The 21,590-nt window shown below is 38.2% G+C and overlaps 1 protein-coding gene across 1 annotated transcript in view; it reads left to right on the top strand.

Moving 5' to 3' along the window:
* Positions 1-207: 207 nt before the first annotated feature.
* The window catches only part of GPATCH2L (G-patch domain containing 2 like), a 67,291-nt gene continuing 45,908 nt past the window's right edge, over positions 208-21,590 (top strand). The window contains 4 exon segments of the mRNA XM_043987881.1: positions 208-331; positions 3,191-3,862; positions 13,737-13,801; positions 16,822-16,998. Of these exon segments, the coding sequence (XP_043843816.1) occupies positions 3,201-3,862; positions 13,737-13,801; positions 16,822-16,998 (904 nt within the window). The 5' untranslated portion in view covers positions 208-331; positions 3,191-3,200.

Genomic DNA, 21,590 nt, shown 5'->3' with positions numbered 1-21,590 from the left:
GCGCTCGGGCGGGGCTGGAGCATGGGGGAGGGGAGGGGAGGGGAGGAGGAGGGACTTTTCGTGCCTGCTCTTCCCAGCTCCTCCTTCCCTCCTCTTCCTGCTCCTCCCCACCGCTGACCAGGACCGGAAATGAGGTCACAGAGGGAACCCCCCGCGGAGAGACGGGGCCCAAACTGCGGTGGCCGTTGAAGGGGGCTGCGGCAGCCGGTGAGTGGGAGGTGGGCGGGAACCTGGGGCCCCGGGTCCCACCGGGTCCCAGGCGTCTTTTTCTCGGATCCGGAACGTCGACCCCTGGGGGACCATGGCGAAAGTCCTGCGAGGCAGCCCCTAGGTGTGCGGCGGTGGTGGTGGGCGGACCCCGAGGAGGGGTGGTGGGGATCCGGGGTTGGCCGCTGGTATGTTGGGCCTGGGCTGTCAGTGTCCTGGGGCCTTCCCCTGGACGTCCCAGGCTTCGAGAGGGGGCCCCGGCCCTGTTTCCTAGGCAACGCCTTTTGCCTTCTGCCTCGTCTTCTTTCCTCCTTCCCTTCCGTCACCACCTTCCTCTTCCTCCTTGCCCTCTCCATCATTCTCCTTTCCCCCTCTTCCTCCTTCCCCTTCTGTCTCTCCCTCTTCTTCTTCCTCCCCCTCTCCTATCTTCTCCTCTCCCCGCCTTCCCCCTTTCCTTTCACTGTTTTCCCCAGGTTCTGGGCCATGGGGCCTCCCTTCCCCAAGGTATGGGATGGGAAGGGGTTGATATTTAGTCCACCCACCCTCACCCTTCTGCACTCTGGGGGAGGGTGGGTGGTGAAACTGATTGCCCATGGACTTGCCTGTCGATGCTAGTAGCCTGAGCTGAAACAGTATCTCTTTGCTCACTACTGAGTCCATGGCGGGCCCCTTAATACTGAACCCCAGACCTCTGGGTCTGCCTTGGGAGGAGCAGGATCTTCTTTTCCTCCAGGGTCTCCCACCATTCCCCTCCCCACCCCCGTCAAACACCTTCAGTTCTTAACTTTGACGGGATGCTACCCTTGGTCTTGTATGTGTGTTTACTTTGGATTTCAGTACACTTGAGACTGGAGGTTCCGACATCACCTGTTTGAGCCATTGTATTTGAGGGAGGAAAGGGCACTTACTCCTAAGGCACTTCCATTAGGAAATATATATATTTTAAATACATATTTAATGTTTTAAATATATGTTTTAAATTTACGCATTTAATACATATTTTAAACTTTTCTAGTTTGACTTAGTATATGCATTGAAGTTTGCACAATCAATAAGCCTGAGATTTTAGAGCAATGAACTCATTCTGGGGTCAGTGAGGTTATAGGAATACCTTCCTCTTTTCTTTTATCTTGTTTGGATTTGAGGACACCAGTGACTTTCTGCTACTTTAATATTTTTAGGTAAAATGTCATTTTTTGTTTGGCTCTTCATACATTTTGATAATTTGTTCGGTTTTGTTTGTTTGTTTTTTTTTTTTAGTGAGACAATTGGGGTTAAGTGACTTGCCCAGGGTCACACAGCTAGTAAGTGTTAAATGTCTGAGGCCGGATTTGAACTCAGGTACTCCTGATTCCAGGGCCGGTGCTCTATCCACTGCACCATCTAGCTGCCCCCATTTTGATAATTTGAATGTCAGAGAAACAAAATCTTCTTGGTAATTACATCTTTGAATCTTCTGCCAGTTGCTGTAATAGATGGCATTCTACATAGAATTTGTTGTCTTGACCACATAATGAAAAGGGAATGATTTTAAAGTCTTGTAATTTTAAAGTCTTGTAATCATACACTGGTAGCAGAATACTTTGTTTCATGAGTTGTCATTAAGGAAATGTATGATAGAAAAAGGTGGTTGGTTAGGTGGTGAGGGTAAGGGATAATGGGGTAGACAGCAGGAATGCCCCATGAGTATTCTTCTGAGGTCAGGAGAAAGCAAGGAAGGCCCTCTAGCACACAGGGTTCTCTTCTTTGGAAATCTTAATGGGAGGACATAAACAAGAGTTGCAGAGGTTGGGCAGGCACGGATGACTTAGAGGAAATGTCTAAATTGATGTGATCACAGATACATTTGAGTACTGTGAAAAATACTAATAATCCCCACCTCTAAGAATGATGGTAAGCATTAAGTTTTTTTGTAAACTTGTGCTTAAAATGCTTATCAGGAATAATAAAACATTAAATAATATCCCTCTCTTTCCTAATTCAAGGCCTCCCTTACCAATGATATACGTTGGAAAGGGGGCTGGAACTTAGTTCCCCCGCCCCCTCCCCCTGCACTCTGGAGAAATGGTATTGTTGTTTTGTCGAAAAGTTGTTAGAAGCTGTTAGAATTTTTAAAAATAGATCCTACCCACTGCTCTCGTGAACATCTTGAATGCGAAGTTGTCTTCCACTGCAATTCGTGGTTTAAGCCAGTGTGAATTGTCTCATTATTTTGAGTTAGTGTGAATAAAAAGAAAGTCCAGAAAAGCAAATTATTCAGGAATCTTAAGCCAAAAGTTTAGTACCATACAAATAATGTCATTTCAATTTTATATTTAGCCTGGTTTTGTTTGTTGGTATGTAGGGTTTTCTTCTTTCTTTTTTTTTTTTGATCGTTTGTTTTTGGTAGCAATAAGACTTGTAATTGGCAAGGATGCTAATGTCGTTTAGGAGAAAATTAAATGTTGGCAATTATTCAATTCCTTTTAAGCATTCTTAAAGAGTGGGTGGTGTTAAGTAGTTTTTTATATTGTCCTGTATTCTTGGGTGCTAATATTAAGCAATTTTCTCCTTCCTGAGTTGCTAGATAATACCTTTATATTAATTGTCATTCTCACAAAAGATGCCATTTTACAAAAGACCCAGCAAGTCTTCTGACTCCAAGTTTAGTGCTCTTTCCATTTTATTGTGCTTCTTCCTGTTTTATGTGAAACTCTGTGGCTCTTCTTTTTAAAACCATGCACCCTTCTGGCATAGAGCATGTACCAACCACATATTTTTAGAAGGATTTTTAGGGAGAGGAGAGGAAAGATTGTAAAAAAGGAGTTGGAGTGCATTCGAATGAAAGGTGACTTCTCTCATCTTCCCCTTCTAGGTAAGGGTATATTTACAGTGCCTGAAGTTATTTTTGGTGTGTGAGTATATATCATGGTAGTATGGTATGTACAACACTATTTGCTTCACTTAATTCTTTATTTTGTTTTGAAATTCTTGTTTTTGGCAGACGTGGCTTCATGGATGAGCTGGTGCATGACTTGGCCTCGGCCTTGGAGCAGACATCAGAGCAAAATAAGCTAGATGAACTGTGGGAGGAGATGGCTTTGAGCCCTCGACAGCAGAGACGACAACTTCGAAAACGGAGGGGTCGGAAACGGCGGTCTGACTTCACCCACTTAGCAGAACATACCTGCTGCTATAGTGAGGCCTCGGAATCTAGCTTGGATGAGGCTCTGAAGGACTGCCGGGAAGTGGCTGCAGTCACCAACTTCAGTGACTCCGATGACACAATGGTGGCCAAACGACATCCAGCTCTCAATGCCACCTTAAAGAGTAAGCAACACTCCTGGCATGAATCAGACTCATTTACTGAGAACGCACCCTGTAGACCACTGAGGCGGAGGAGGAAGGTGAAGCGGGTGACCTCAGAAGTGGCTGCTAGCCTCCAACAAAAACTCAAGGTGTCAGATTGGAGCTATGAGAGAGGTTGCAGGTTCAAATCTGCCAAGAAGCAGCGGCTGTCTCGTTGGAAGGAGAATGCTCCCTGGACTTCGTCAGGCCATGGGTTGTGTGAGACCACAGAAAATAGGACTTTCCTTAGCAAATCGGTCAGGAAGGAAAGAATGGAGTGTGAAGCTGATGAACAAAAGCAGGGCTCTGATGAGAACATGTCAGAATGGTGAGGCAAACCAAAGGTTTTTCCAACTAACCTTTTCCAAAGTGCAAACCCATGCTCTTGTGCAAGTCTTTCATAACAAATTTACTTCTGCAGTTTTGATTTTGTAGTCCTATGTTAACCAACAGTTTAGATATCTCCAGGTTTCTTAAATGCTCTTAGTGACAAGAGTTGATATTCATAAACCATCCATCTTATGCATTGTACCTATGAGCATGTTTTTGTAGGTGTGAGAAGCTTTGTGCCTATAATGTGAAACTTTGAATTTGGCTTTAAAGACTGCTACTCTTGGGGCAGCTAGGTGGTACAGTGGATAGAGCACTGGTCCTGGAGTCAGGAGTACCCGAGTTCAAATCTGGCCTCAGACACTTGACACGTACTAGCTGTGTGACCCTGGGCAAGTCACTTAACCCCCATTGCCACGCAAACCCCCCCCCCCAAAACAAAAACAAGACTGCTACTCTTTATGTCAAAATTTTTACATAGTATGAATTATTAAGAAATGCCTGAGTTTTAAGTTGCTGAAACACGTGGATTATCTAAATATGTATCAATGTCAAATATAAACCATCAAATTCTTTCTATATATAGAAAGCATTAAAAATAAAAACAACATTGGCTCCTATTAGCTTTTTCATATTAAATTTAATGGCTAACATGTCAGCATAATTTTTCTTAACCATTTTACTAGAACTAGGAGCCTAGTGCCTGGGCAGTAGGTACAACTCCTATTGAAGGGGATTCAACTTGATGTCTTCCATAAGCCTTTTTTCTGTCTCAGCCTAAACTTTTTCACATTGCAGGACTTGTGACCTCTGCTAGGACCTTGCTTTTCCAAAACTTGTCTCTGAAGTGTAGGCATAGATCATGGGGAATTTCAGGGTAGGATGTATCAGGAACAAGAAAAGCTGCTTTGTGCTTGGTCTATTATTTTTATTGATTGGTTTTTAATCCCAGCATCTTAATTCACCAAACCTTATATTCTGTAGTCTTCAGAAATATATCTAGGAGAGTTCACAGTTTGACTTTCCTTCCCTTCCATGAATGCATTATTTAAATACTTACCCATCTTCATGTGTATGTGTTTGAATTCTGTAGTTTCCTTAGGAAACAGTTTTCTTTGTTAAGTTTTTCTTCTCTTTCCCATTATTGAAACTCTCTTGACATATCCAAATTTTTTTCCTTCTTGGTTATTTTTATAGCTCTTTTTAGCAAACATAAAATTTTAATTTTTACTGATAAAATATCACTGTACTTTGGGATAATAGCTTATGATTTTTTCTTTTTTTTTTTTTTTTTTGTGGGGCAGTGGGGGTTAAGTGACTTGCCCAGGGTCACATAGCTAGTAAGTGTCAAGTGTCTGAGGTCAGATTTGAACTTAGGTCCTCCTGAATCCAGGGCCAGTGCTTTACTCACTGCACCATTAAAAAAAATTCTTAGCTATTTATTTATTTATTCATTCTTTCATTTATTTTTTTGAGGCAGTTCGGGTTAAATGACTTACCCAGGGTCACATAGCTAGTAAGTATCAAGTGTCTGAGGTCGGATTTGAACTCAGGTCCTCCTGACTCCACGGCTGTTGCTTTATCCACTGCGCCACCTAGTTGCTCCTTATTATTTTTTTCTAAAAACTATCCTTGACATTTTTTCTTTTACATTGATTATTTCTTAGACTATTTTACATATAGATACAATTATTTTTTTTCTACTCAACTTTTTCTGCTTTATTTTCTTTTTATTACTTAGGATCTAGGCCCTAGACCTGGAGTTTTTAACCTTTTATGTGTAATGGACCCTTTTTGACAGGTTGGTGAAACCTATGGGTACTTGCTCAAAATAATATTTTTAAATACATAACATAAAACATGTAGAATTATAAAGGAAACTCGTTATGTTGAGATATTCTTTTCAAACTTTTTTTAAGAGTTCACAAACCTGAGGTTAAGGATCCTTGTTCTAGATCAACCACTTTTTTTCCCCCTCCAATCTAGCTTCCAGATGTGGAGCCTCTAATATGTCAACTCCATTAGTCTCTCTTCCCTTCCATTTTGACTCATAAGCACATTTATTTCATCTGATGGGCTTTAGTCTTGATCATATACTTGGTTATCTGAAAGTCAGGATTATTTGAAGGGAAAAGGTTTGTACGTTCCACCTTGCAAAACCTGTGACTTATTTTAGAGCTGTTGCATACAAAGTTTGTCTTGAAAACAGTTTTATGGTTATCATTCTCAGGGATTTGAGGATGTGTCAGGAACACATTTCTTTTTTTTATATTGGAAATAACTCTTCTTTTCCAGTTTTAGCTATCCCTGGTATATAGACAGAACCAGGGCTAGCAAGAGCTTCCTGTTCCTGACACTTCTCAGAATTTTATTTAATGTCCCTTACCTACAGTCCTCTATCCTCTCCTAGGTTATTAGAAAGGAACCCTAGGATGGAATTTTATAGTTATTCAAGAGGCTTCTGTCAAAATATTGGTAGTTAAAATTTGTAAAAAAATTTTTTTTGTTAATGATAAATGTGTCCATTACTTTTTGTTTTTTGTTTTTGTTTTTGTTTTTTGGTAGGGCAATGAGGGTTAAGTCACTTGCCCAGGGTCACACAGCTATTAAGTGTCAAGTGTTCGAAGCTGGATTTGAACTCAGGTCCTCCTGAATCCAGGGCCGGTGCTTTATCCACTGCGCCACCTAGTTGCCCCCCATTACAGTTTTTTTTTTTTGGCTGGGACAGTGAGGGTTAAGTGACTTGCCCAGGGTCACACAGCTAGTAAGTGTCGAGTGTCTGAGGTGGGCTTTGAACTCAGGTCCTCCTGAATCCAGGGCTGGTGCTCTATCCACTGTGCCACTTAGCTCCCCCCCCCCCCTTTTGCTTACCTTATCAGTTAGATTCAAAATATGGAAGTTTTAAGCTATTAACCAAGTATTAACCATTTGACTTTCCAGAACTGCCCATCTTGCCTCATTGTTAGATTTCAAATATTAGTAACTTTATTTTCTACATTGTTGAACTGAATTAGCAAAAATAGTTCAAATCATGATAACTTCATGATAAATTGTTTGTTACTTTTAGTAATTTTTAGATGAACTTTTTAAAGAAAAATAGGCACTGCTTTTTTTTTTTTTTATGCTGACATAACTCAGTTATTTGAAGGCTTTTTTTTGTCCAACTTCTTTAAGTGCATTTTTGGGATTGACTAAATATGGGATCATTTTGATTTCTTTCTATTTTTTCTCTTTCCCTTCTCTACCATCCTACCTACCTATGACAAACAGTTCTTTTTTTTTAGCTACTGAAAACAATCATGTATCTTTTATTGTATATTCATGTCTGTGTGTGTCTATGCAGGTTATTTATACATACACATATATGTACACACATATATAGGATAGAGATTTGGTTATTTGTCATTGCATGTGTATATATATACACGCACATAATATTTATATGTATGTAGATTTTATGACTAAGTTTTTTGGGGGGAGGGGATAAAAGATGTGTTTTATCAAATTTCCTGCAGTTTGTGTTTCAGTGTGTTCAGCAACAACTAATAGTTGATTCACACAGCTTAATCAGAGGGTCCTGGGCTAACATACCAACTTAGTTGTTCCCACTGAATGTGTAGTTTAGCTCTTTTCTCTTGGGTTAAGTGAATTGGTTTGGTGATGGCCTGAAGTAGCAGCCAAGAGCCTTCCTGAAGTGATGTATTAAAGGCCAATTTCACAGGAAAGAAAATATTCCCTTCTCCTAGAAGGCAAGTGACAGAGACAGAGTGCTAAGCCTACCCCTCCTTTTGTAGCCCAGGCTGACCTTCTGCAGCCCTGCATTGCCTCTTGTTTTCTTATTTTTATAGAAAATCAATATCCCTTCTGACACAAACAATAGTTCAGAAGCAGGAATAAATGGATGAAAGCTAAGCTCTCTGTCCATCACCTCTCACTTAAACTCCCCCAAACTCTTTAATTATGAGCATGCTTTGCTCTAGGTGTTTGCGACACAGAAATTGCTAAATGAGGACCATTTTAACCAAAGATTGGGTGATCAATAACACTCTATAGCAGTAGCTTGTTGAATCAATAGCATTCATTATTTCATGGTTAAGGTAAGTAGCCTTCTTTGCAAGTGGAGGTCATTAATCAGTGCTTACTGGAGCTAGGAAAAGGGACATATGTAGCAGCTAGAAGCTACTGTTTTTCAATCCTATAAATGGGGATGCTGTTCTATGATATTTTTCTATATATTTTTCTGCTTTTGTAAGCATAGTAGCACCTCAGAATTTTGGGCATCTTGAATAGAAATACCGGATTATTTAAAAATTTTATAAAGTTATATAGTTGTTTGCAGTGAAAACTTTAGGTCTATTAGATAAAAAGGTCCCATTTATAGAATCAAAATATGTTCACAAAACCATCCCATTTTTATTTTTTAAAATGTGCAATGCTGTTTTTCTTTCTTTCTTTCTTTTTTTTTTTTTAGTGAGGCAATTGGGGTTAAGTGACTTGCCCAGGGTCACACAGCTAGTAAGTGTTAAGTGTCTGAGGCCGGATTTGAACTCAGGTATTCCTGACTCCAGGGCCATTGCTCTATCCACTGCGCCACCTAGCTGCCCCCAATGCTGTTTTTCTAAGTGTACTCATTTTACTTTAATAACTCGTTTATCAGCATTTTTTATATGTAAATAATCAGAATACTAATTTCTTCTATTGCTAATTATTGTTACTATTACTATTACTACCACTACCACCTCTTGAAGATAATGAGATGTGAATCCTTATAAGGTGATATAGATGCCTTAAACTGGTCCTTTCCTTTTTCAATCTTATAGGTATTAGTGGACAAAAGGGATGTGATAGGATTGGCAGATTTTCTAGGTAAAAGAGCAGGCTATTCTGGAGAGAATGTCTTACACTTTACTCTAGTTTTAAGAATTTAGAGGAACTTTGAAATTTTAACTAGAAGGTAAGAATTAGGGACCTTAAGTTAGGCATTTTCTCTAAGAAATGGCAAATTGGTTCTATCTACTGTTTCTGAAACTTTTTCTTTCTTTTTTGTTTTTCTTTCTTTCTTTTTTTTTTAAGCCTGATTTGAAGGTCTTCCCTCTATGCTCCTGAGAATGGATTAAAATCAACTCTTTGTATAGGGTTCAAAGGAAAGTCATTAGGTACCCTGGGGGCAAACTGTAAAAGATTACTGTGAGTGTATTTCAGGTGGTCTTTAGGAAAGAATACTGGGATTATTTAGTATTAGAGGATGGCATTAAAAGGCCATTTTTTTAAACCCCCCACCCCCACCTTTAAACAATTCCATATATATATAGAACTAAAGTGAGCTTGTTGCTTCAAAGTAGAACTCAATTTCATGGAGTCTGTGTTCTCTATTTACTTTTCTCTGGGTAGGGGCAGGATACCATCTTAGTAGACTACCAGGGTGGTTTTGCTGTTGCCCAGCAGCTTCTTTCTCCTGAGAGTTAAACTTCAAGTCAGAAGTTTCATGGTATCATAGATTTAGAACTTAAAGAGACTTTAAAGTCCGTCTCATTCTATAGATGATAAAGTCGGTACAGAGAAGGTAAGTGACTGGCTATCCATATTTCTTCAGTATCATCCTACTACCTTTATACCCCAAGGAAGTCAATAACAGAAAAGACAAAAAATATACAGAAAGTTTTCAACTGAATAAAAGGTTGATCGTTTAATTTTGAAAAGCATCTCTGTGTGTGGGAGGTGTGGGGGTGTCTTATCCCTGTTGATATCAGATTATCAACTATAGGACTTGTTATATATCCCCAAAGGTTAATCTCACAATAATTCACCAAGGGCAAACACCGCAACAAAATTAGCTTCCTACAGCAGCATCTCATAAGGTACTTTGTTCTTGAATGAGTTCAAAGGGAAAAATAAGCAGCAAAGAACCTAAGTGAAAAACTTTAAAACCAGTACACATAGTAAACTGTCAGCCATTCACTATAATCAATATCAAATGTTTCTGTGCAATTGAATGACATTTCAATTTCTGTACTTCCCAAGCAGGCAAGAAATGAAAACACATTAGAGTAAACAGGGTTCTTGGTGTATATGGCTAAAATCAGAATAAAATAGACCCAGCTCCTACTGTAGCTTACTTGTCTCATCTCCCATTCCAGGAATACAGTGAGGAATGAGGCAGTATGGTATGACAAAGCATTAGACCTTGGATTAAAGAAGACTTAGGTTCAAATCCTACCTCAGATCCCAAGCCAGTCACTTACCTTCTCTGTACCAACTTTATCATCTATAGAATGAGATGGACTTTAAAGTCTCTTTAAGTTCTAAATCTATGATACCATGAAACTTCTGACCTGAAGTTTAACTCTCAGGAGAAAGAAGCTGCTGGGCAACAGCAAAACCACCCTGGTAGTCTACTAAGATGGTATCCTGCCCCTACCCAGAGAAAAGTAAATAGAGAACACAGACTCCATGAAAGTAGAACCCACTTTGGAATTATGCAAGGAAAGTGACTTTTTAAACCCCCTTGCATAATTCCAAATTGACATCTAGAGTGGTAGAAATACTACATAGCTTCACCAAATAATTGTATCATTGTTGCCTGTCTTACCACAGTCTCTTTTTCATTAACTTGATTCTTAATTTTTTCATCTTTTCCATTTGCATGGAATGAGGTGTCATCTTAGAGTTGTTTTAATTTGAAAATTTCCCTTACTATTAGTGATTTTGAAGTATTATTTAATGCCATTTATGGTTTTCCAATCATCTGTTGAGGTCTTTGTTCATGGTCATTGCCCTTGACCTCTTTATCTGCAAGTTATAGTTATATAATAACTGGAAATTTTTCTGAGGAAGAAAATGTGATTTTTTTTCAAATAATGAATTTTTCAAATGTGAATTTCAAAATGTTTCTGCTAACTAAATACATCCTTGCATATAAGATGTATCTTCCAGGTGTAAGAAGGAAAAAATAATATACACAAAACAAAAATGTCTTTCATGATTGTGAGGTGGATCACTTTAGAAAATAGCTCTTTTCATTTTTGATCCAGAAGCCCCTCAGCTATTGTACAAAGGGAAAGGAGGTGCCATTTAATGTTCTTAAGTTTCTTCATAATTAACTGTATATAAACATTTTCAGCAGCTCTGAGGAAAGGCAAAATGACACTAGATGTTTAGAGAAAAAATAGGCCAAATCATCACAAGATCATTTTATACTCTGGCAATGATGTTGCTAGTAATGGAAAATATATATAGGCAGGAAATTGTAAAATTATTTTAACCATATTACTTGCCCAGCATATGTTCTGTGTAATGGAGAAATGATAGAGACTTTTCCAGTAAAGTCAGGGGTAAAGCAAGGATATCTATCATCACAAATATTTGATAATAGTTCTTGAAATGTGAGGTTTAGCAATAGGACAAAGAAAAATGATGATTGTCGAAGGTTTTTGGGAGAACAGGCCCAGTAATGCACTATTGGTCGAGCTGTGAATTGGTCCAACCATTCTGGAAATAAATTATACCACCAAAGTCTCTAACCTGCATATCCTTTGACCCACTAATACTAATTAGGCATAAACCTTAAAAAGATAAAAGAAGGAGGGAAAAGGATCCATATATACATAATAATATTCTTACAGGTAGTTTTTATTATAGAAACTAAGGGAGAGAGGTAGAGGTATAGTATATGAATGTGCTGGAATATTATTGTACCATAAGTAATGACAAAGTGAATGGATTAAGAGAAACCTTCAAAGACTTAAGTGAATTGATGCAAAATAAAGCAAATCAGGAGAACAAATAATAGAATAAATAGAATATTGTAAAGAAAAACAATTTTAAAAGACAAATGTTCTGATTGATCTATGCAGTGCTTAACTATGGCTCCAAAAGATGATAAAGCATGCTTCCTACCTCCTGACATAGTGTGATGGACTTGAGGTATAGAATGAATTGTGTATTTTCAGACATGGCCAATAAGTAGATTTGATTAGTTTGACCATGTTTATGCTTATTATCATTTATAATGGAGAGTTTTTTTGGGAATGGGGGAAATTGTAGTATAGAGGGGACTAGTGATAGAGCTACAGAAAAGTTTCAGTGAAGCATTAAAAATGTATGGCTGAGGGGCAGCTAGGTGGTGCAGTGGATAGAGCACTGGCCCTGGAGCCAGGAGGACCTGAGTTCAAATCCAGCCTCAGACACTTAACACTCACTAGCTGTGTGACCCTGGGTAAGTCACTTAACCCCAATTGCCTCACTTTAAAAAAAATGTATGGCTGAGAACAGAAAGAAGCTCAAGGGAGACCAAAGAGCAGAATAATTTGAACCTAATGTGCTAAAATGTATTGTATCCTTTAGTAAAAAGCAAGTAATACATAATTGAGATTTGTGGTTTTATATAAAAAATGGGAAAGGAACCAGTGTTTATATTTATAAGTAGAGAATATAGTAAAATGAAATAATTTATTAAGACTTTACCTATTCATGCTGCTTCTAATCTCTAACATTCAAAGTCAATTTGATATTAGCCATATTACTCTATTTGATTGGATTACAAAATAAAGTAGATCTAGGGCCAGAGGATCATAGATCTAGAAGCATATGGAACTTCAGAGACTCCCAAGTTCAGATTCTTTCTTTTATAAGTGAAATAAAAGGTTCAGAGAGGTTGATTGGTGTGCCTGAAGTCATACAAGAAGGAAGATCCTAAGGCAGGAACCAAACGGAGGCATTGCAGAACCAGTGTCCTTTCCCATGGGCAAATAAGGTATATTTAAATGCTGTAGAATATAATCACAGGATCACAGATTTAGAATTGGAAGCCACCTTAGTGGACATTTTACAGATGAGGAAACAGGCATAGAATATGTGACTTGCACAGGGACATGCAGTTAAGTTTCTGAAGCAGGATTTGATTTAAGGTCTTATTGACTCCAAGTCCAGCACAATTGTAAAGTGCTTATCACGGTGCCTGGCATATAGTAAGCACTACATAAGTGTTAACTATCATCATCATCATATCATCATCATTATTATTAGTCACTGTGCCACCTAACTGCCTCTGATCTTTAGGCATTGCATCTAGAATGCAATTTTACCAAATAGATCTCTTTCCTAAGAGGTTGCAAAGCCTTTATTTGACAAAATGACTCTTCTTGCTTCTTGCCATCAAGTTCTTCCATTTACAGCATATGAAAGAAATTGATCTCAATCTAGGAAAACCTTCATTTCAGAAATCTCTGAAGATATAAAGAAAATCCAGCTCATCAGAAGCAGCAGACACTGCTAATGATCGTGATGTTGAAGAAAATGAGGGTGTGATTAGAAATGTCAAAAATTAAATTAAGTGAATTTGGTAGTGGTGGAAGTAGTGGCAGTATCTTTTTCCCCCTACTTCTCCCTTCTGAAAATGAATGCTTTTAGTACTTTCTTGACATTAGAGGCACAAAATTCAGAAAATGTCATAACTTTCTTTGGGTTTTTTTTTTTGGTGGTGATGGTTAATTCTGTTTCTTAAGTTTTTGCTTACTCTTATATAGTAGCAAAAAGTAAGATATACTGAGTTCATTAGCATTTAACAAGGTTTATGACAAAAAGTTAAAAATTAAAGTTAAATCTAAGTATTGATACCACTTTCTAAACAAAGTATTTTTGTGGTGGCAAATGTCTTTTTATGGGGAAGCTATATATATGTACAAATATCTAAACACACACACACACACACATGTTGCCCTAAGTTTTGCATCCTCAGAAGAGTGTTTTAAATCTAAAGATTTCGTTACATTCACATATTCCATGTAAAATGAGACATGAAAAATTTCCAGAAATCATGAAGCACTGTGTCTGGAACTGATGTGTAGTTTTTGTTTGTTTTATTCTTTTTCTAGTGAAACCAGCAGTGTATGTAGTAGCAGCGACACAGGTCTCTTCACCAATGATGAAGGTCGTCAAGGTAATCTTGATCTCAGAGTCCTGAGGTTGTACTCAGTATTTATGAGAGAAGTCTAGTAATTATGTGAGTGACTCTTTTTGAATGTGGTACTTAAATAGTGTGTTTGAATAATAGGTGTGGGTCTTTGGGCTATTATTTTTTCTGAGTAAACAAATATGTCCATAGCATTTTATAATTTTTATAATTGTGTGACATATAAAACTTTTTTTACTTTTGTATAGAAAAAATTTAATTGCCCTTATATTTTTATTCCTGAAAAAATTAAAATTTTGTTGAGTTTGGCTTATTGTAGAAAACATCTTCATGCTGTTCTACAAATATGTAATTCATAATATGGAACACTGCAAGCACATTTAATATATTAATAATAATACTAGTTTTCATTTTTACTGCCTAAAAAGATATATTTTTTGTTTCATAGGCTTGCCCCACATGATTGTGGAAATATTGTTTCTCCCTTCTGGGTTGCAGTTCTTTATATAATGAAGTTGGATTAGATTTTTTTTTTTAAATTAGCTCTAACATTCTAGGATTCTCTCTAGGGAGTTAATGACACAATGATAGTGACCATATTTCCAGGTCATAGTTTACTCTGTCAGATCCCACTAACAGCTGAAAGGATCCTGCTATGCTTGGAAAGTGTAGGACTATCCTGTCCATACCTCAGAGCTGTCAAGGGTCTATTAAAATTTGAGATGACATTCTTACCTTTCTATTAGTCCAGGACTACTTAATGTTATATAGGTTACTGTGAGTGCCACTTTGAATATTATAAGGAATGGTAAATTAGTCATAGATGGCTTAGTTGGGTTTGGGGGCCTTATTTCCAGGCAGGCTTGTTGGGTCTCAGCACTTGACTTAATCCTGGTGAAGTCTAGTAATTCTACCGTGATCCTTTTTACATGCACGGAAAGCTGTTTGCATATACTGCCCAGAACTACTAATATTTGATCCTTTATTAGAGAAACAGTGAAGTGACCTATTAAATTTTTTCAAGTTTATGAAGCATTATTATTATAAAGGGACATGACTACAGTATAAAGGATTAAATTTAGGAAGTCCTTTATGAAAATGAGGATAAAGTATTGGGTTGCCAAAAGAGATTGTGAATTGTTCTCTCTCCCTCTCCCTCCCTCCCTCTCCCTCCCTCCCTCTCTTCCTCTCTCTTCTCCCTACCCTCTCCCTTCCCCCCTTCCTCTCTCTCCCTCTCCTCTTCTCTCTCTCTGTGTCTGTCTGTCTCTCCCTCCCTCCTCTCCCTCCCCCCCCTTTCCCCTCTCCTTCTCCCTTTCCTTCTCACTTTTCTAAAAAAATTTAATAGTGGTATAGGTATAGCCCTGAGTAGAGTTAGGGATATGATCTAGGTGACTTCTCAATATCTCTTTTAGCCTAGTGAAGCAATATTGTGTAAATGCTTAGGAACACCACTTCCCATTTCAGAACAGTTTTTGGCATTTTTCATTTAAAACATATATTTGCATAGAATATTCTTTATGTGAAGTCTAAGGAATTTTTTTTTAAATGAGAAGGTATAAAGAACATACATGAGACAGAGCATCTTTTTTTTTTAGAACATCTTTTTAAATCATCTTTACTTCTAATACTTTCCTGTTTTCTTGGCATTTATACTGGTGGCCTTTCTTGAAGGGTCAATGGACAGACCTGCTTTCATAAGAATATCATTGGGTACAGATCATTTACCAACCAAGATACAATTTTGTTAGTTACATTAACTTTGGTTTTTGGAGACTTCCAAAAAGATTTAATTTTTGTCACAATCCTTTGTTTAAATTCAGATGACTGGCAGGTTCAAAGTAGCTCTCCTAGGATGCAATTCATAGCAGGGTTAATGTATCTATTAACCTTTACATTGTTACTGGGGTAACAGATGTAGTGCTTTGTTGCCCTGCCCATCATTTCGTAATTCTGTGGTTTTGAGAAGGCAATTGATCATATTTCTGTTTTGGAAGGCAGAAGTTTTCTCAAGAATAGAGAACATTTTGTTTCCCCTTTAAACTGAGACCTAGGAGATGTAGATTTCAGCCCTGGTCTGGTCATTAATAATCAATTACCTATTTTTGTGTGTCCTTTGTTCTCAAAGAGCACCGTAACATTGGGGTGATATGACTTGCACTGCACTGGATTTAAGTGAGGGAGGGCTGTGCAAAGTCACTAGTCTCTCTCTCTCTCTCTCCAAAGCCATCTGGGTCTATCTCTGTCTCTATCTCTGTCTCTATCTCTATCAGGATGACTGGAGATGGCCCTGGAAGTTTAAGGCAATTGGGGTTAAGTGACTTGCCCAGGGTCATACAGCTAGTGTCTGAGGTGAGATTTGACCTCAGGTCCTCTTGACTCCAGGTCCAGCGCTCTATCCACTGTACCACCTAGCTGCCCAATTGATTACATATATGATCTTGAACAAAGAACATGTTTTCTCATCTATAAAATGAGCAGATTGGATTACATGATCACTAAGATCCCTTCCAGTTCTAAAATTCTGTTTTTCCTCTTAATTTCTTGATGGTACCCTCTTGAGCCAGTGCCAAGTTGCTTATTTCCCATTAATGAACTATTGGGGTGAAAGATGTGAATGTTATTTTTATAACAAAGTTTGAATGTATAGATTGCATTCCAGGAACAACAAAATTTAGATTGCAAGACAGATTATGAATCAGAGCCTTCAAGTTGCCTTTCTCCTGTACTAGATATAGTACAGAATAACTAATTTAAAAGCCATCCAATAATTATAGTTCAGACCCTTTCTTATCTCTGAAAGGTTTATGAAGCTTCTTGTTTACAATATGAGGTAGGCAGTACTGTCTACCTTGGATAGTGATGCATTTTGACCTGTATGTAGGCATGCAGTTAAATGTGCTTTTTAATGATGAGAAGGGAGACTATGATATTTGGCTCTTATATAAGTCATTTTAAAAGGGTTACCTAAAATGTGGTATTATGAAATTTTATTCATTTTGGCCTCCCTATAAGAGTTAAATGTTGATAACTTGGTTTACCTGTTTCAGGGGATGATGAACAAAGTGATTGGTTCTATGAAGGTGAATGTGTCTCAGGATTCACTGTCCCCAATCTCATCCCCAAGTGGGCACCTGATCATCGATCTGAAGTAGAGAGAATGGATGCAGGACTAGACAAACTTTCAGATTCCACATTCCTTTTGCCCTCTCGTCCAGCTCAAAGAGGTGAGTCCCCAAGGTGTTTGGGAAATATGATTACTGATTTAATTATTTGGCCACACATCTGGTTAGCTATAGGCTGGATGATTGTCCTATAGCTGAAGGATCCGTAAATTCCTACCTGTCCATAGACAATGACCTAAATATCTGAGAATATTCTTGGGATTCCTCCAGATGGCTATATGAGTATGAGTTTAGACTGGGATGGGACCAAAATTAGAGGTCTTGAAACCCACCTGGGTTACTGGACGCTTCAGAGCTGGCTCACAATCTCTCTAGGCTTCCATTTCCTCATCTGTAAGATTGAGATAAAGTGGGGTGTGGTGGAGTATTTGGTAAATTGAGAAGAGTCTCTTCAGTCTGTACTGCCAATAGCATTCCTGTTAGTAATGCTGCAGGTCAGCAACCTTGTCTCACTGCTTACTGCCTGAGCCATATTGAAACAAATGGTTTAAATAAATTTTATTCCCATTTTTAGTTTCTCTGTGGTATCATAAAATAGTATGGTATCAAAAAAGTGGGTAAAGACCTTAAAGACCATCTAGTCCAACACTTTCATTTTATAGATTCTTTATTTAAAATAAAAGTATTTTGTTATTTTCCAGTTACATGTAGAGATAGTTTTCAACATTTGTTTTTATAAGATTTCCAATTTCAAATTTTTCTCCCTCCCTCCCTGGGTTCTTTTTTGTTCTTTTTTCTTTCTTTCTTTCTTTTTTTTGTGAGGCAATTGGGGTTAAGTGACTTGCCCAGGGTCACACAGCTAGTAAGTGTCAAATGTCTGAGGCCGGATTTGAATTCGGGTCCTCCTGAATCCAGGGCCAGTGCTCTATCCACTGCACCACCTAGCTGCCCTCCCTAGGTTCTTTATTTTTACTGAAACTTTTATTCCCACTGCCCCTCTCTTTCGTTTCATGCTCATTTGGTACATCACCCCTGCTCTGATCTTATTTTCTTTCCTTCACATTCTCAGTCTTATAGTTGAATACTTCAGCTCTATACTGCCTTATACCCTTGAAACCTCTGACTCATTTGGAACTATTGCCATTCACAAGTTGCCAAACTCTTACCCTGGGTTGAACTTCTCCCTCCACATCCCCTGGACTCCTCCAAATCCATCTTGTCTGTTTATATTTACATTCTAATTGATGCCACAGAACCCTGCAGATAGTATCCTCTGCAAATTTATGTTATCTATCTCAATTGGATCCTTGTAGCCCAACAGAAGTATTTTTATTTATTTTCCCTTTATGCCCTTTATGCCATCCTTCCCCCTCACCCCCCCAAAAAAGCAAAGGAACCTGTTATCCTACTTTAATTTTAAAAAATACAGGCCATCTACTTATCAGCAACTCCTTGTGTTCTATTTCACACCACAGAATGCTTCTACATTGTTTTTCATTCTTTCTTTCTTTCTCTGCTCCCATCTCTGAGGAAAAGGTGGTCTTTTTTCTGTGCCAAGACTGGGTTGAGAATTGAACAGGAGCATGAAAGAAGTCCAGATTGGGAAATTACAGGGGTATTTTAATAGTGCCAATATTTATTTTTTTTGTTTTTTTTGTTTTTTTTAATTTTTGCAGGGCAATGAGGGTTAAGTGACTTGCCCAGGGTCACACAGCTAGTTAAGTGTCAAGTGTCTGAGGCTGGATTTGAACTCGGGTACTCCTGAATCCAAGGCCAGTGCTTTATCCACTATGCCACCTAGCTGCCCCCCAATATTTATTTAATAGTGTAAAAAACAAAAGCTCATCATTTTTACCCCAGTATCCTTCCATTGGTGTTGCATGACTGAAAAGCATGGAATACTTCAGTATCTGAAGAATTGAAATTGACACTCTTACTTAGATGCATTCAAATATTGGCATATTGACTATGCCATCCCCCCTTCAAACTCTACTTGTAGCTCTCTGCTTCCTTTCATAATGAAAGTCATAAGAGTTGTTGTATTCACTCACTGACTAATTCCTCCCCTCCTACTCACTTTTTTATCTCTTACAATTTGACCTTCCAGCCTCAACATTCAAACAAAACTTTGATGAGGTGACTAACAGCTTTTTAACTGCTAAGTTTAATTGACCTTTTGTTTTCTTATTTCAGTTCCCAAGCCACTTATCTTTCTTGTAGTGTTCATCACATTGATCACTCTGTCCTCCTACATTCTTGCCTTCTGTGATGCTTTTCTTTCCTGATTCTCTTCTTATTTGTTGATTTCTTCATGCTTTGCTGGATCAGTATATATTTACCCCCTCAGCATGAGTGTTTCTCTTAATGACCATAATTATCTACTTCCACAGCCTTAATTACTACCTGTAAGCAGATGATTCCAAAATCTCTTCTCTCTCCCTGAACTCTCCAGTTCCTTAATACTAGCTGCTGGCCAGAGAGCTCCACCAGGATATCCAGTCACTATCTCATATATAACATTTTAAAAACAAAACTCAATTATCTTTTTCCCTAAACCTCTCCCCATCACAGTTTCCCTATTTCTGCTAAGGGCATCACCATTCTTCTAATCACTTTGAAGTCATCCCGACTCTATTCTCCCACACCCCTTCATATCTAATCATTTGCCAAATTTTGTTGATTATGTTTCCATAAAATCTCTTTCATCTCACCCATGTTCTCCACTCACAATGCTACAGCCATAATTTAGGCTCTCATCATTTTTTTTTTTTTTTTGCGGGGCAATGGGGGTTAAGTGACTTACCCAGGGTCACACAGCTAGTAAGTGTCAAGTGTCTGAGGCCGGATTTGAACTCAGGTACTCCTGAATCCAGGGCCAGTGCTTTATCAAACACTGCGCCACCTAGGCGCCCCCTCTCATTATTGTTTTTTTTAATCATAAAAGTATTTTATTATTTTCCAGTTACATGTAAAGATAGTTTTCAATATTTGTTTTCATAAGATTTTTAGTTCCAAATTTTTCTCCTTTCCTCCGTTCCTTCTTCCTTTCCCAAGACAGAAAGCAATATGATATAGGTTATATATGTACAATCACATTAAACATATTTTTTCATTAGTCATATTATGTAAGAAGAATCAGAACACAAGGGAAAAACCTCAAAAAAGGGGAAAAAAAGCCAAAAAGTAAAACAGTGTGGGTCAATCTGCATTCAGAATCCACAGTTCTTTTTTCTGGATGTGGAGAACATTTTCCATCGTGAATTCTTTGGAATTGTCTTGGATCATTGCATTGCAGAGAAGAGCTAAGTCTATCACAGTTGATCATCACACAATGTTGCTGTTACTGTGTACAATGTTCTCCTGGTTCTGCTCACTTCACTCAGCATCAGTCCACTTAAGTCTTTCCATGTTTTTCTGAAATCTGCCTGTTCATCATTTCTTATAGCACAATAGTATTCTTTTACATTTCTTATTTGGACTATTGAAGTTGCCTTTTTTATTTTAACATTTTTATTGCCTTTTGTTTTTATATCACCTTCATTCTTCAATATATTTCTCCCTCCTATCTTCTTTACTATCACTCTTTTCTGTCACTGTAGTTTCACAATGGATTTCTTGATTATTATTTGATCTGGTGCTATTTTTTTAGCTTTTTGCTTGAGTTAGGGATAATGAAATGGGTCTCCCTACCTCTAAAAGGCAGTTATTTTAGCCAACAGTCCTTGTAATTATTCTCCCTGCCTCTATAAATCAGTAGACAAGCATTTATGTGCTTATATTCCAAGCACCGTGCTAGGCACTAGGGATACAGATGCAAAGAATAAGACTATCCTCTTGGGGGTACAACAAATACATGTATCAGTGTAGTATGCCCAGAACTTTTTCTAGAACCTCTGGATTGGGTCCCTAAAGGGTGGCTGACATTGTCTGGTTATCCATTCTCAACACTTTAACTCTTGAGCATCCCATTGGTAACCACCTGTTAGACAAGATTAACTCTCAGCAAAGGCCTACAATGGAATGTTAAGAACAATTACTACAAAACATTTCCCCTATCAATATGGAGCATACTCTCCTAAAAATACATGCAGCATAATGGAAAGAGTGTGATCAACCTTATAGTTCATGTAGCACATGTATAGTATACATGTGTGGCAAAGGCAGCTTACCACAGCTAGTAAGTAGTAGTAGTGCAGTTCCTGGAAGCCCTTTCTCATCTTGTAATAGCTCCTCTTAGATTGAAAATCTCTGCTTAGCAGATTGCTTAGCTGGGTTCCCGGCTTTTGCTCTTTTTTGCAGCTTGACTCTCAGTTGCTGGGGCTAGCTTTCTCTGGAGTCTATAACTGAGTCTTTTCTCTGCTGTCAGGGGTTCCATTCCTTGAAACTACTTCCTTCTCAAGTGACTGCCTTTTCTATGTCCATGTCTGTCTAGAGCGTGGGTCTTTGCTCCCTCAGTTGTGACTGGAACTTTCAAAGTGATGAACTCTTTGGACTACTGGGGGGGGAGGGGGGAGGAGGAGGAGGAGGAAGAGAGAGAGAAAGGGAGGGACAGACATATAGTCATCATTTTGTGTTTTGTCTTTTTACCTCCCAATTATTTGCTCAATAAACATTTATTAAGTGCCTGCTATGTGTCAGGGACTGTGTGAGGAACTGGAGACATGAAACTTGAATACTCCCTGCCTGTGGTTAAT

Source organism: Dromiciops gliroides, chromosome 2 (genome assembly GCF_019393635.1).
Source record: "Dromiciops gliroides isolate mDroGli1 chromosome 2, mDroGli1.pri, whole genome shotgun sequence".
NCBI classification, from domain to species: Eukaryota; Metazoa; Chordata; class Mammalia; order Microbiotheria; family Microbiotheriidae; genus Dromiciops; species Dromiciops gliroides.
This window is presented reverse-complemented; position numbering and strand designations above follow the sequence as displayed.